This window comes from Tiliqua scincoides, chromosome 6 (assembly GCF_035046505.1).
Source record: "Tiliqua scincoides isolate rTilSci1 chromosome 6, rTilSci1.hap2, whole genome shotgun sequence".
NCBI lineage: Eukaryota > Metazoa > Chordata > Lepidosauria > Squamata > Scincidae > Tiliqua > Tiliqua scincoides.
Window position 1 is genome coordinate 9,869,866 of NC_089826.1, and position 13,755 is coordinate 9,883,620.

The 13,755-nt window shown below is 44.9% G+C and overlaps 1 protein-coding gene across 4 annotated transcripts in view; it reads right to left on the reverse strand.

Annotated features, from left to right (window-relative positions):
- The window catches only part of PRKG2 (protein kinase cGMP-dependent 2), a 60,988-nt gene extending 47,603 nt beyond the window's left edge, over positions 1–13,385 (reverse strand). For 2 of the 4 annotated variants that reach the window (XM_066632078.1, XM_066632076.1), the window contains exons 1-2: positions 13,316–13,385; positions 12,868–13,246 (exon numbers count right to left, since the gene is read on the reverse strand). In XM_066632078.1, coding sequence (XP_066488175.1) covers positions 12,868–13,246; positions 13,316–13,385 — 449 coding nt within the window. Of the gene's footprint in view, positions 1–12,867 lie in introns of all 4 variants that reach the window. The other 2 variants (XM_066632077.1, XM_066632075.1) reach the window with 2 other exon arrangements.
- Positions 13,386–13,755: the final 370 nt, after the last annotated feature.

Consider the following 13,755-nt stretch of genomic DNA (forward strand, 5'->3'; position numbering starts at 1 on the left):
GGTGCTTTCATCGCATCAGCTGCACACCAGTGCAGAAGAGTTTCAGCATTTCCAGTGCTCTAGAACGGGGTGCCCAAACCCCGGCCCGGGGGCCACTTGCGGCCCTCAGGGGCTACCAATCAGGCCCTTGGGGAGCCCCCAGTCTCCAGTGAACCTCTGGCCCTCCAGAGACTTGCTGGAGCCCATGCTGGCCCAATGCAACTGCTCTCAGCATGAGGACGACTGTTTGACCTCTCACCTGAGCTGTGGGACCAGGGCTCCCTCCACTATTTGCTGTTTCACGTCTGTGATGCAGCAGTGGAGTGGCAGTGAAGGAAAGGCTGGTCTTGCTTTGTGCAAGGCCTTTTATAGGCCTTGAGCTAATGCAAGACCTTAATTCATTCATATAAGTTCCATCTCTAATAAATTCATTTATGTAAATTTATTCAAATTTTAAATGTAAATTAATTCTTCTTTTTTCTGGCCCCTGACACAGTGTCAGAGAGATGATGTGGCCCTCCTGCCAAAATGTTTGGACACCCCTGCTCTAGAACAAGGATGCTGTGTTCATGCAGTATTGATGCAGTGTTTAACCTTTTCTAGACAAACCATCTCCTGGTCTTTCTCACTGTAATCTTGTATATCAGTAGTGACTGATCTTTTCCGCCACAAATCAAGACCAAAATATGCACTAGTGCCACTTGAGTGTGCACAGTATGGAGCACATCTAGCCAATGCCTTGGCATGGCATTGCCTCTATAGCATGGTCTGATGGTACACAATGCAGCAGCCCAGAGGTGTAACTAGGGTGGATCCTGAGGAGCACCTACTCCCAGCACTATGCCGAAGGAGGTGCATGACTGCCCCTCAGACTCTGCTCTGGTTACGAAGGAGGTGTGCTGGCTTCGTACCCCCGTTCCTTCTCCTTCAAAGGGGAATCTCTATAGGAGAAAAGGAACAGGGGTTCAAGGCTGCTAGCGCCCCTTCATCCAGAGAAAATCCAGAAGTGATGTCACAACATTACATGATGTTTGACATCACTGCCCTCTGCAGCAGCCAGTTTGTTGAAGCTCTGGACAACTGGGTCTGGTCAGTGCCTGGATGGGAAACTGCCTGGGAACTCCATATACGTTGCTTTGAGCTCCAGCATATGGGAAAGGTGGTATATACAGTAAATACTTGTAGTCTAAAAAGATGGGAAGTGGGTAAGAGTGCAAACACAGTTTCAATAACCAGGGCCATAAGTTCTCCTGCTCTTATCCAGCAGTGCCACAAAATTCTGCCACTTGTGGACATCCATGCTGCACATGAAGTGCAAAATTCAAAATACCTTGAGCCTAGTAAACTGAAAAGCGCAACCCTCTTTATTTTATTCATTTGCAGGTGAGCTGATCAGAATCCACGGCTAACTCAAAAGGCTACCTTTGCCCTGAGAACTCCAGGTTTTCATTATTGCGTGCAAGACTGAGCAAACAAAGCAAATCCCGACATGGTACTCTGGAAGCCTCCAAGGTCTCTTCTCCTTTGGAGTCATAAAACAAAGTAAAATTGACTCAGAGAACCTAGCGTCATGGTAAGATCTCTGGAGGGCACCCTAAGAGAGAATGATCACTTCCTATTCAGTGGCTTGATTTATTTCCTTTATTACCTGTACAGCTAGCTAAGAAATAAAGGATGACACCAATAAAAGGTTAAAAAATAAGGTCAGAGGCATACTAATGATCTTACTTGCAGGCTGAAATTGAATCCTAAAGCATTTAGTTGCTTCCTGGCAAGGCACACAGTAAATAGGTCACAGTGTGCAGATGAAAATTTTTTTTGCAAGCACACAGTTAACCCATATCATAAACGTCATGTTGTGAGAATGGATGATGGCCGGATCCCAAAGGATCTCCTCTATGGAGAACTCGTGCGAGGAAAGCGCCCTACAGGTAGACCACATCTGCGATACAAGGACATCTGCAAGAGGGATCTGAAGGCCTTAGGGATGGACTTCAACAAGTGGGAAACCCTGGCCTCTGAGCGGCCTGCTTGGAGGCAGGCTGTGCAGCATGGCCTTTCCCAGTTTGAAGAGACACTTTGCCAACAGTCTGAGGCTAAGAGGCAAAGAAGGAAGGCCCATAGCCAGGGAGACAGACCAGGGACAGACTGCACTTGCTCCCGGTGTGGAAGGGATTGTCACTCCCGGATTGGCCTTTTCAGCCACACTAGACGCTGTGCCAGAACCACCTTTCAGAGCGCGATACCAGAGTCTTTCGAGACTGAAGGTTGCCAATACAATCCTGCACTAATGGCCCAATCCTATCCTTCCCCCCCCCTCGCTGGTGCAGCTGTGCCAAAAACGAGCATTCTGTATCCAACAGAGGGAGGCAGATCAGGAGGTTTTGGAAGGAAAGGGGGATTTAAATTGGGGGAGGGGTCAGGGTGGGGGCAGGTGGGGAGTGGTGGAATGGGGGGGGAGGAACCAGGGTGGGAAGGGGATGGGATTGACAGAACTCTGTTGGGCTGGAAGGCCCAACACAGAGTCTCTCACCAGCACAGACTTGAGAAGCCCCATTGTGGGGGAAGAAGGCAAAAGTCCCCTTTGTCTTCTTTCCCCAGGGAAAGAAGACAATAGTCCCCTTCTCCCAAGGAGACCTGCAGCAGCCTTGGTGGTGCCACTGGATGCAGCGGTAGCCGTTTTGGGGCTACCTGGGCAGGAGGTCTGGTCTAGAGGGCAGAGCCTCCGTTTGCCTGAAGATAACAGCCAAAGGTCACCAGTTCGAGGCCACCAGCACCGTGAATGGCGGGACCTTGAAGCAGCTGACAAGCCTAGCCGAGTTATGCTGAGTTATTCCACCTGCTCTTTGGCCGTTGTCAGCCTGCGTGGAAGGAAAAAGGAGGCCAGAATGTGATACCAGATCATAAAAAGATCCATCTGAAATGTTGTGGTTCCTGAAAGACAGAACCTTCTTCAACTGTAAAAATCCCTATAGGGATTTAGTATAGCCTGCCTGTGTAAACCGCCTTGAAATAAAGTCTGAGGAGAAATCTGATTACCACGAAAGGCGGTATATAAATACCTGTATTATTATTATTATTACTGCACCCGGCAGAACTGCCGGCTTTAGGATTGAACTGCACATCCCTGGATAACATCATGACCAGAAAATAATGTGACCCAGGGATTTTCATTCCAGTGTGCAGTTTCAGCTGTGCCTGCACTTTAAACTCCACAACTAACATGGACATCCATTTACAGGACTCTGGGTTGACTGTTTATCAGCTTATCAAAGAAGTTGATGAGGTCACTTTCTTTTATACTTTTGAAAAGGCATCATTGCTACAATAAATGTAGCTGACATTGATGAAATGTATGTATATAGGCTACAAGCCTTGGGGTACACAGGAATGAAGGTCATCACTGAACAAGAGGAAATCTTTTACAGTTCAATCTGTGGCATCTTAGAAGAACTCGAGAAGACAACATCTGCTAGGGCGAGAGTATGCCAACCTGGCACAAGTCAGCTCTTTTAGAGCCTCACACAAGCACTCAAGAGTTTGCAGAAGACCTGAGGATGGGAGAGTGAACCCTGCACAACATGGCACTCTCTATAGCTCCCAAAGTGACACGACTAACCCCATGACCAGCCCCCAAACCTATTGCATCACTCATATTTGCAACACACATATTTACATGCTAATTAACTGAATGACTAGGCTGTTTTCTGAAATCATCATCTCCGCCAATGTATCAATTTGTAATCACAATTATAATTGTTGTTTGCAAGGGTGTGCTTATCTGTTGCAGAGAACACAAAGAAAAATTAATTATTATACCAGGCCCGTCTGGTATAGTTTCTCTCTCTATAAATGTTGATTGATGAAACAAAAAAAAACCCCAAACTTCGGCATGCTTCCCCATTACATTTTCTCAGGGTAATAATTAGTGGGTGTATAATTGTGTGCTATAAGAATGCACCTCCATTATAGAATATTAAAATGGAAAAACAAATTACAGAGTTCAGATATCAGGAGCAGAAAGAGAACTGGGGAAAAATTGTAGTGAGGTATAAACAGAAATGAAGGCAAAACTGACAAAATGAAAAAATTATCTAGGACAGGGTTATCCAAACTGTTTCTCAAACTTGAGACATAACTGTTAATTGGTCACGAAGCTGAAACTGACAAAATGATAGCACAGGCCTTATTTCTTCGTCATTCTGGGGTTTTAATGCTGTTTAGAGGGAAGCTTTGGATCTCAATCTAGCCCAAACAAATAAAAATAAAACACGTTAGATTTAAAACCGATTTCATCTCAATTCACACTAAACTGGTTTAAATATAAGAACTTAAATTGAACTGGGCACTGGGTAGGGTTGGAAATCTTATTGATTTTGGGGGGGCATTTTTGCAGGTAGGCTACAGAGAGTATTCACTTGGTGGAACAGAGTTGGCTTTCCCATCTCATCTCCCCTTATTGAATTATTTGTTTCCCTTTAATTTAATTATTTATTTTAATTTGCTTGATGACGGTACTTCCACCCATGACATTACTTCTGGTGGGTCCCAGAGAGACTATCATTCTAGAAAGTGGGTCCCGGTACTAAAAAGTTTAAAAACCACTGCTCTAGGAAGTTCTCCTACATAAAGTCATTGATATTAACAGAAACTGCACTGTGCAATAGCACAGTTCTGCTGTGACACAACTCCTATACACATCAATGGGATTTGCATTTTAAAAAATTCCAGGATTAAAATTTCCAGGATTGCTTTCAGTGGTCACCTGGAGATTGATATTGATTCCTGGAGACTCCAGCCAATTCTGGAGAGTTGGCAAGGCTCCGAAAAACAGGTTCTTCTGAGACAATTATTACATTTCTTTGCCAAAGAATTCATACCAATTTATTCTGTCAAAACTCTGGTTTCATTTCCTCATGCTGATGCTAACAATAGCAAATGGCACAGAGAAAAAGGGAGAGAGAGAGAGAGAGAGAGAGAGAGAGAGAGAGAGAGAGAGAGAGAGCGCACAATGTGATGGAAAAGAAAAATATGCAGCAATCACTTTTGTTTAATCCCACCACCCTGATCCCTATCTATTTTCATTAGACTGCTATTCTCTGGCACTTTTATTCTCCTTCTCTGGTGATTGACTTGACAAAGGAATATTTCTCAAACACTGGAAACTTGGAGGCAATTAGTCATAAGTAGCGATGAGTGAGGTGACTGAGATTCACCTCTAAATGGTTCAAAAATGACCTGAACGTTTCTCCAAAAGAATCAGGAAAAGATGGGGGGGGGGGAATCAGATCATTTTCTGAGCTATTTCAAGGCTTGGCAAATGCCTTTACCCAGTGGTGTAGATAGAGGTGATGCAAAGCACAAAGGGCCCGATCCTATTCAACTTTCCAGTGCCGGTGCAACCGCAATGCAGCTTGAGGAAAGGGAACAAAACATTCCCTTACCTGGAGGAGGCCTCCATGACTGCCTCCCTACTGCAGGATGCAGCGCATGCCCTGCTGGCATGGCTGCACCAGTGCTGGAAAACTGGGCAGGACTTAGCCCTAAGTCTTGCAGGGAGCCTCACTGCAGTGTTCAAGAAGCCCCTTCCCCCACTCTTTGGAACCATTCCAGGCGGTGGGAGCAAAACAAAGACACGTGCCTCCATTTGGCTTGCACCACCTGGAATGGCTCCAAATGGGAGGGGCCCCTTGCACACTGCGGTGAGACTCCCTGCAAGAGTGCTTTGCCCCTCCTCTAGCTACACCACTACCTTTGCCAGCTTGAATCCCTCAGGCATTCTCCTTACCAGTTTTCCACCCTCCCAATCACTCTTTTTTCTTATCTCAGTGGCACTGGAGAACTCTCCACTCCTCACTCTGGAAGCAGCATGGCAAGCTCAAACGGTGCTGCATGTACTTCAACCTTTTCCTGTTTTAGGTCAAATTTAATAGATTTTTTTAGGCCCTAAAAGTTTCATTTTTTTTTTCTGATATGACATTTTCTTTAACCCTAAAAGCATATTTTTTTCCTTCTGATTTTAAAAGACATTCAGGGCGCAATCCTAACCACCTTTCCAGCACTGACATAGCTGTGCCAATGTGGCATGCACTGCATCCTATAGGGGGGAGGCAGTCAAGGAGGACTCCTCAAGGTAACAGCGTATTTGTTACCTTACCTTGTGGCTGGGTCAGTGATGGAAAGTTGGTTAGGACTGCACCATCCTGTTTGAGCTCTGACTCAGAAGCTGAGTTTAAAGAGTTCAGCTCTCCTTTGTGGAGGAACCCCAAACTCCCAAAATGCTGGATTTCCACATTCAAACCTAGATGACGTCAATGGCATCTCCTTTAGTTCTAACAGAAGTATATTAAGCTGTTCATACGCCCAGTGGCCACTACCTATGACACCAAGAGCAAAGGGGGCTGCTGAGTCTGTGACTCTGCCTTAGATGGAGTTGGACTATTTGTCTAGTGAGCCAACACAGGTTGGCAGTGATGCTCTGAAGTTTATGACATTTCCCAGACATACTTACAGGGGCTGCTGTACAACTGGATATGGCAGGGACTGAACCTTGGACCAGGGGTGCCAAACATAAGACGCACTGGACTCTGGAAGCAATTTATCCAACCCTGTTATAACTGGGCTCTTCTAGCATGACAATTGGGCTCTCTCATATCTTGAAATTATGAACAAGATTCGCATGTTTCCTGTCATTTGCACCTAATGAGTTTCTGTGTGAGAACAAAGTGCTTATTTCTGACTACCATCTGCGGAATGGTGCCACTTCCTTCTTAATGATGTCACTTCTGGCCCTCATCAGGCACCATGAACGCTAATGTCGACCCTCTGTATGAAATGAGTTTGACACCCCTGCCTTAGACCTTTAGTATGGAAAGTATGTGCCTTGCCGCTGTGCTGTGGTTTCTCCATTGCTCTGGTGTGTTCACAATGAGGATGAGATTGTACAGAGGTGCCAGCTTCACAGATTCGTTTATGCGGGGACTGTGGGCAGCCACGATTCTGAAAATTACAACAACCATGAGGACAGCCCCCTAAGATGGAGGCATTGGTTCACAAGCTGGATCTTATTCTTCCATATAAACCTAGGCTGCATGCCTGTGCAGTTTGCATCTCTGGTCAAATGCAGAAGACTAAAAGATATTGGTCAACTTTCACAGACTGGATTTGAATCAGAGTGGACTGAGACCCCCTAGGTGGGTTGTGAGCCAATTTCAGGTGGGTGATATAGCACCTAGCTCAACCACAATTGAAAATACAGAGCTGAATATACAAGATAAAGAGCTGCTGAGCAGGGCAGGTTCCCTATGGAAGAGAGGCAAGGAGTTTTGCCCTGAATAGGTGAGAAGGTGGGACACTGGAAAGGGGAGAAGGCTATGTGGTTGGAAAAGGATCCAAGTCTGCTTCTGCTTTGACTTCCAAGCTGGAATGTCTGAACTCCAAGCTATGCAAACTAACAGCATGAGTGCACTGTGTAATGGGACCTTTGGTTGACTGCAGCTTAGGTTTGTAGCTGAAATTGATGATGTCACTTCCAGGTTAATGACATCACTTATGACATGGGCAGGAGGTCTGGTCTAGAGGGTTGAGCCTCCATTTGCCTGAAGATAACATCCGAAGGTTGCCAGTTTGAGGCCACCGGCACCGTGCGAACTTGAAGCAGCTGACAAGCTGAGCTGAGCTATTTCCATCTGCTCTGAGCGTGGGAGGCCAGGATGGAGGCCAGATCAGAACGAAACATCTGAAATGTTGTAGCTCTTGAAAGATAGAGCCTTCTTTCAATTGTAAAAATCCCTACGGGGATTTAAATTAGCCTGCCTATGTAAAACACCTTGAATAAAGTCTGAGGAGAAATCTGAGGACCTAGAAAGGCAGTATATAAATACCTGTATTATATTATATCATTATTATTATCATCATCATCATCATCATCACCACCACCACCACCACCACTTCTGGTGGCTCCTGACTGATTATCATTCTAAAAAGTGGATCCCAGTGAAAAAAGTTTGTGGCTCCCCTTCAGTTCCCTGTGAGTAGAAACAGAAATAGAATGGCCTACTTCACAGGGATGTTGAGAGAGCAAAACCCCTTTAAGGTTTAAGGCAGTCCTGTGAATTGTCACCCACTTGCCTAGATGCTTCAGGCAAGTAAAAACGGACTTTATGTGACTAGGCAATGACAGTAGCTGTCATTATACCTCAGCTTTTGTTCTGTAAGTAACACATTTCTGTGCAGGCAAAGCAGATTGTAACTTTTGCTGACTTAAATCCAAGCAACACATTTGTAACCAACATTCCATGCTTGCCCATAGACAAAGAAAATGAACCCAATTGTTTATGAGCACGGATTCCTGAAAAAGAGGGATCTTCACACAGAAATAAACTCTGAAAAGAGTGTGTTGTGCAAGATTATATTGCTTAGAACAGTGTTCCTCAAACTGTTGGTCGGGACCCACTAGATGGGTTGCGAGCCCATTTCAGATGGGATCCCATTCATTTCAATATTTTATTTTTACTATATTAGACTTGAGGCTACCACGGTACACAATTGCATTTGGGGAAATGTTACAGATCTGTACTTTTAACAGGCTACTGTGTATATCATTTTAACAGTGATAGTCAATGAGACTTACTTCTGGGTAAGTGTGGGCAGGATTACAGCCTCGGATTGTTAAAAATTTTCCTGCTTGATGATATCACTTCTGGTCATGACATCACTGTGGTGGGTCCTGATAGATCCTCATTCTAAAATGTGGGTCCCAGTGCCAAAAGTTTGAGAACTACTGGCTTAGAACATGCTGGGGAAATGGATGCACAACGCTTTGATCCTCAACTGTCTAGCAGAGGTCAATCAATACCAATCCTATAGAGACAAAAAGTCCGAAATGGCTTCAGGAATTGTTTTGGCTATTACGATGGCTGTGACTTATCTAACATTGGTTGGATTTCAGCATTCCCTGCAGGCTCATCAGCTGCTTTCCATGCCACACTGCATCAAGGGGCACAATGATGATGCAAAAGCAACCACAACAACAACAATTAATTAGTATTTTGTACCTGTCACACACAGTGAGAGGCCTATTGCGCATTCCCTCTTGATTACAGTATACCTTTGAAAGAACTAGGTCGCATACAGTGTCTTGCCCTCATGTAAATGCTCCACCTAGAGCCAAACTACATATGTACGCAAATGCATCCTTTTGACCCTGAAATGTCTCTTAACATTAAGTAATGCTGGGGAGGTTTTAAAAAGAGGGGATAAGAGCCAGCGTATGCAACTTGCATCCACACTCTTCCTCCCCCCTCCCTGACCCCAGTCCTTCCTCCCAAAAAGCCAGATTCTTCCTCCCCCCTGCCCACTGCTCCCACTGGTGCCAGGGGTCCAGGAGGGCACTGGTGCATGGCTGGCACCACTCACCATTATTGGCAGCAGCCCAGTAGCATGAAACAGCGCATTGTGTTTTGTGATGCCATAAGTCAGGTTGAGTAGCCACAACATGGCAGTCTAACCTGATGATAGGATTGGGCAGTGAGAAGCAAAAGGGGAGGTATGCACAATCAAGATTCTTACCGTGGGGCTAGCAGCCAAAACTACCCTACCTGCCCCCTGCATTTTTGACCCCTTAGCATCCTCTCCTGCCCTTTTCATTAGAAAAGGTAAATATTAAAGCATCCAAAGGATATACCTCAATACACATCTAGTTTTGGTTTCTTTCCAGGTCAAAATTTGCACAATTCTATTGGCTTTTTATGAATCCTGCCTCTTGCAGTATTGTTAATGAATAGGTTCTCATCTTAGGAGGGGTGTGTGCAAAGACTTGAAGGGCTTTCCCTGTTCAAGGATGGGCCTTTAATGCCCAGAGGATTCAAATTTCAGATTTGTTGAACTTCCTTTGGAGATGGCTATGATGGGTTATTAAAGCTCCTCTTCCTGGTTCTTTGTTCTCTAAAATATCAGAGGCATGCTTGGGCCTCACACAAGTTGCTTGCCTCCCAGGCTTCAAAACCTGGGCGCTGAAAATCAAAGGTTAAATATCCTGTAATGATATGAGCTCCCCCCACATGGAATAAAGAACCTTTTAGAAACATATTTTTAGTGTGTGCTATTACAAGTAATACAAGTTCCTAATGATAATTTTTTTAAAATTTTCTGCATTCATACGACTATGGTTTAGCCCAGGGGTGCCCAAACCCTGGCCCTGGGGCCACTTGCAGCCTTCGAGGCCTCTCAATGTGGCCCTCAGGGAGTCCCCAATCTCCAATGAGACTCTGTCCCTCCAGAGATTTGTTGGAGCCCACACTGGCCTGACACAACTGCTCTCAGCATGAGGGTGACTGTTTGACCTCTCGCGTGAGCTGTGGGACGAGGGCTCCCTCCACTGCTTGTTGTTTCACGTCTGTGATGCAGCAGCGGCAGCAAAAGAAAGGCCAGCCTTGCTTTGTGCAAGGCCTTTTATAGGCCTTGAGCTATTGCAAGACTATTCATTTATATAAGTTTATCTTTAATATATTCATTTATGTAAATTTATTCAAATTTTAAATGTAAATTAATTCTTTTTTTTCCACGGCCCCCGACACAGTGTCAGGGAGATGATGTGGCCCTCCTGCCAAAAACTTTGGACACCCCTGGTTTAGCCGTTCACCATTCACTTCAATTTTCCTACTTGCTATGGCAAAATAGCTATTTTAGTTTTATGTTGTAACTGAAGCATCCCAAATGCCTAAAAGGTTGTATAGTAGCAGTTGCAATTCCCATGTTTGTGATTTTTTTTTTTAAATTACGAGGGAAACGCTGAAGAATGCAAAGTTTGGAAGCTAGAAAATAATCTGCTTGTTCAGGGTCTCCCAGATGTCTAATGGCTATTAAAATTTAATACCAGAAGCTCAGGCTGTGTGAGACTCTCATCTTTTTCTAAGTTTATGCTATGCAGCTTTGGAAGGAAGCCTCAGTGATGGGGGAAAATACTACTACTACAATTCAATCATTTTTTCTGTTGCCCTGCAGATCTGACAGTCCTTCTAATGTAACCCAGACCACACCAGGATCCAGTTATCTGACCCACTTGACCATCCTCCCATCCCCAGAGAGTTGACTGCACTACACGCCGACTAATAAAAATCATAACTTGTATCCAAAACAAGTGGAAAAGGGAGTCAGTATATGACATAGAAGTATATAAAGTAAATATAACCCTGCCTCTGTTTCTAAAAGTGATTCTTATGAAGTCAATATTCTTCCTAGACACAGTGAAAGGGCTGCAGTATTTAATCAAGAAATATATTATTTATTAAAATGTTTGAGTAAAAAGGTTCCCTGTTTAAGGATGTAGGTAGTAGATTTCTGCGACACACACACACACACAGTGCAATCTTATGTGTGTCTGCTCAGAGGTAAGCTCCACTGAGTTCAATGAGATGTCAGGTGCGTACAGGACTGCAGCCACACATACACAAACTGCAGAGCAGTTTCTTAAAAGATACATTCCCCCCCCCTTCTCTCACACACAAACAGGAAGGCCTCTTCTAAGATGATGCCTGCTATGACATAGAACTTTTCTGCTCATCTGCCTGAACACAATTCTCGCTTGCTTCAGGCAATCAACTGAATCTGCATTTAAAGGCTTGGGATATACTGTATATTTTTCTGTCTTCAACAGCATGCATCAGCTGGAAACTCAAGCTAAAAAAAAAAACCCGGCCAATTGTTCATGTGGGACACTAGTATCATACACAGCAATCACACAAACAAATGGACAATGGACAATTCCACTCCTGTGCTGGGAACAGAATTCAAACATAAAGTTAAAGCATGCATTTAATTTAAGCACCATGTACTAGTTGTCATTCAAAATGCCCAAACTGGCATTGTATCAAGAACAGCAGAGCAACAGCCCCATCTCCTCAATCTGGACATTTATTTATGAGTAGTCTATATACCAGGACTCCAGTAGGCAGTTCACAAACCTGGTATGTGAAACTGCCTTCCCTTCTTCCACCAGTTGCCCTTTTGCAGTATAAACAATAAGCTCATCAGAGAAGGATGCTCCTTTCTGTGCCTGTGCTTTGCAGAACTGCAGCTTTCCCATGACAGTCAACACTGCTACAGGCCAGGTGTGCTGCTTAACTGAAGAGTGATGTAGAACAGGACAGTGTACTAACAACACTCCTGCTAGAGTAACATTGAAAGTCCAACAGTGAGTGTGGCACACTACAGTGCAGTTCTGGTGAATGCTGGTTCATCAGCGCATAGCCAGAAATGTGACAACCACAATCATGCAGCCAAAGGTACAACATTAGGCCAAGCCCATACGCCACAACTATCACGCAGAAACTGTTTCAAAAGTGGAATAACTGACTCAGTAGCATAGCTAGAGGGGGGGGCGAAACAGTAAGTACTGCAGAACACAACAATGTACCATGTAATCAGCCTCTCCCACTTGCCATCAGAGCCATTCCATGCAGCAACAGCAATGACCAGGAGGCACTGTTTGGTTTGGTGACCGCCTACACGTAGCCAACACTGACTGGAATGGCTCTGATGGGGAGTGTGAGGGAGCACTTACATAGCGTGTTGCTGCACCTGCAGTATTTACTGCTTCCCCCCCAGTTATGCTACTCACCCAACAGCAGTAACACAGAGAGCCAGTCACTATTTCATACTTCTGCATCATAAGGAAGCACTCCTCTGTTGATACCAAACCACTGCACTTGCATAGAGCCTTTTAATTTGATGGAGACACGCAAGGACTGACTCTCTATTTACAGTGTTACAGCAGGCATCACGTGAATACTGTTCCCAGTCATGCACATTGCTAGGTACTGATTGCCCAGTCACAATGCCATAGGATTCTGTGCAAGCCTGCATTACCGGTCCATGCAGCTGTCTCACCTGGAGGCCTTTCTGACTCTTGCCTTCTCAAAGGAAAACCTGGGCTGCTCTGTTAGGTCGTATGTCCGGGTCGTGGGTTCTGCAGACACCCCTTCCTTAGCACCTCTCCTCCTGTCGCTGCAAGCTCCATGGCTAACCCTGGGTACTTCTTGAAGAGGGGAAAACAGGAAGGGGTTCTCTCCGTGGGTGTCCACAACATCCTGCAGCTTATTCAGCTGGATACATTTACACTTGAGCTCCTCAGTAAGGTCTGCAATGGTTCTGGTTTGCTTAGCCAACTGCTCCTGGAGCTCGATGATATGATAGTTTCTCTCCTGCAGCTCTTCCTCCTGCCTCTTCAGTTCCCTTTCAAGCTCCCAAACCTTGCTTCTCAGAATATCTGCAGCACCTGTTATGGAACTGATGTTCAAACTGGGGTCTTTCAACAACTTGCTGCCACCGGGGCAACCAAAAGGGCAGCTTCCGACATGGCCATCCAGCCTCTTCAGGTACTTCGGTTTCACTGAGCCATTTCCCATTTGGGCTGGTGGTGACCTAAGCAAAGGAAACAGACCAGACCTTGCTGTGATAATGCAAATAAACAGACAGCTTGAAGTTTGAGTGGTAAGGCTGCATGCAGATATAAAAAGAGGTCTAGTTCTTTAACATCCCTTTATACATGTATCGAGCAGGATGTGTGTTTATATGACACTCTACATTTCAAATCAATGGCTCCTGCAACCTGCAGCTCTTGTTGGACATTCTTAATAAGAGTTCCACATACTGAAACTCTGCTGTCAGAATATCAGCAAATAAAATGAAACAGAAACAGAGGAAGCGTGGGAGGGGAAGAAAAAAAGGAAAAGATAGCTCCTGCTTGCTATTGCAAGAAAGCTACTGACAGGTTTT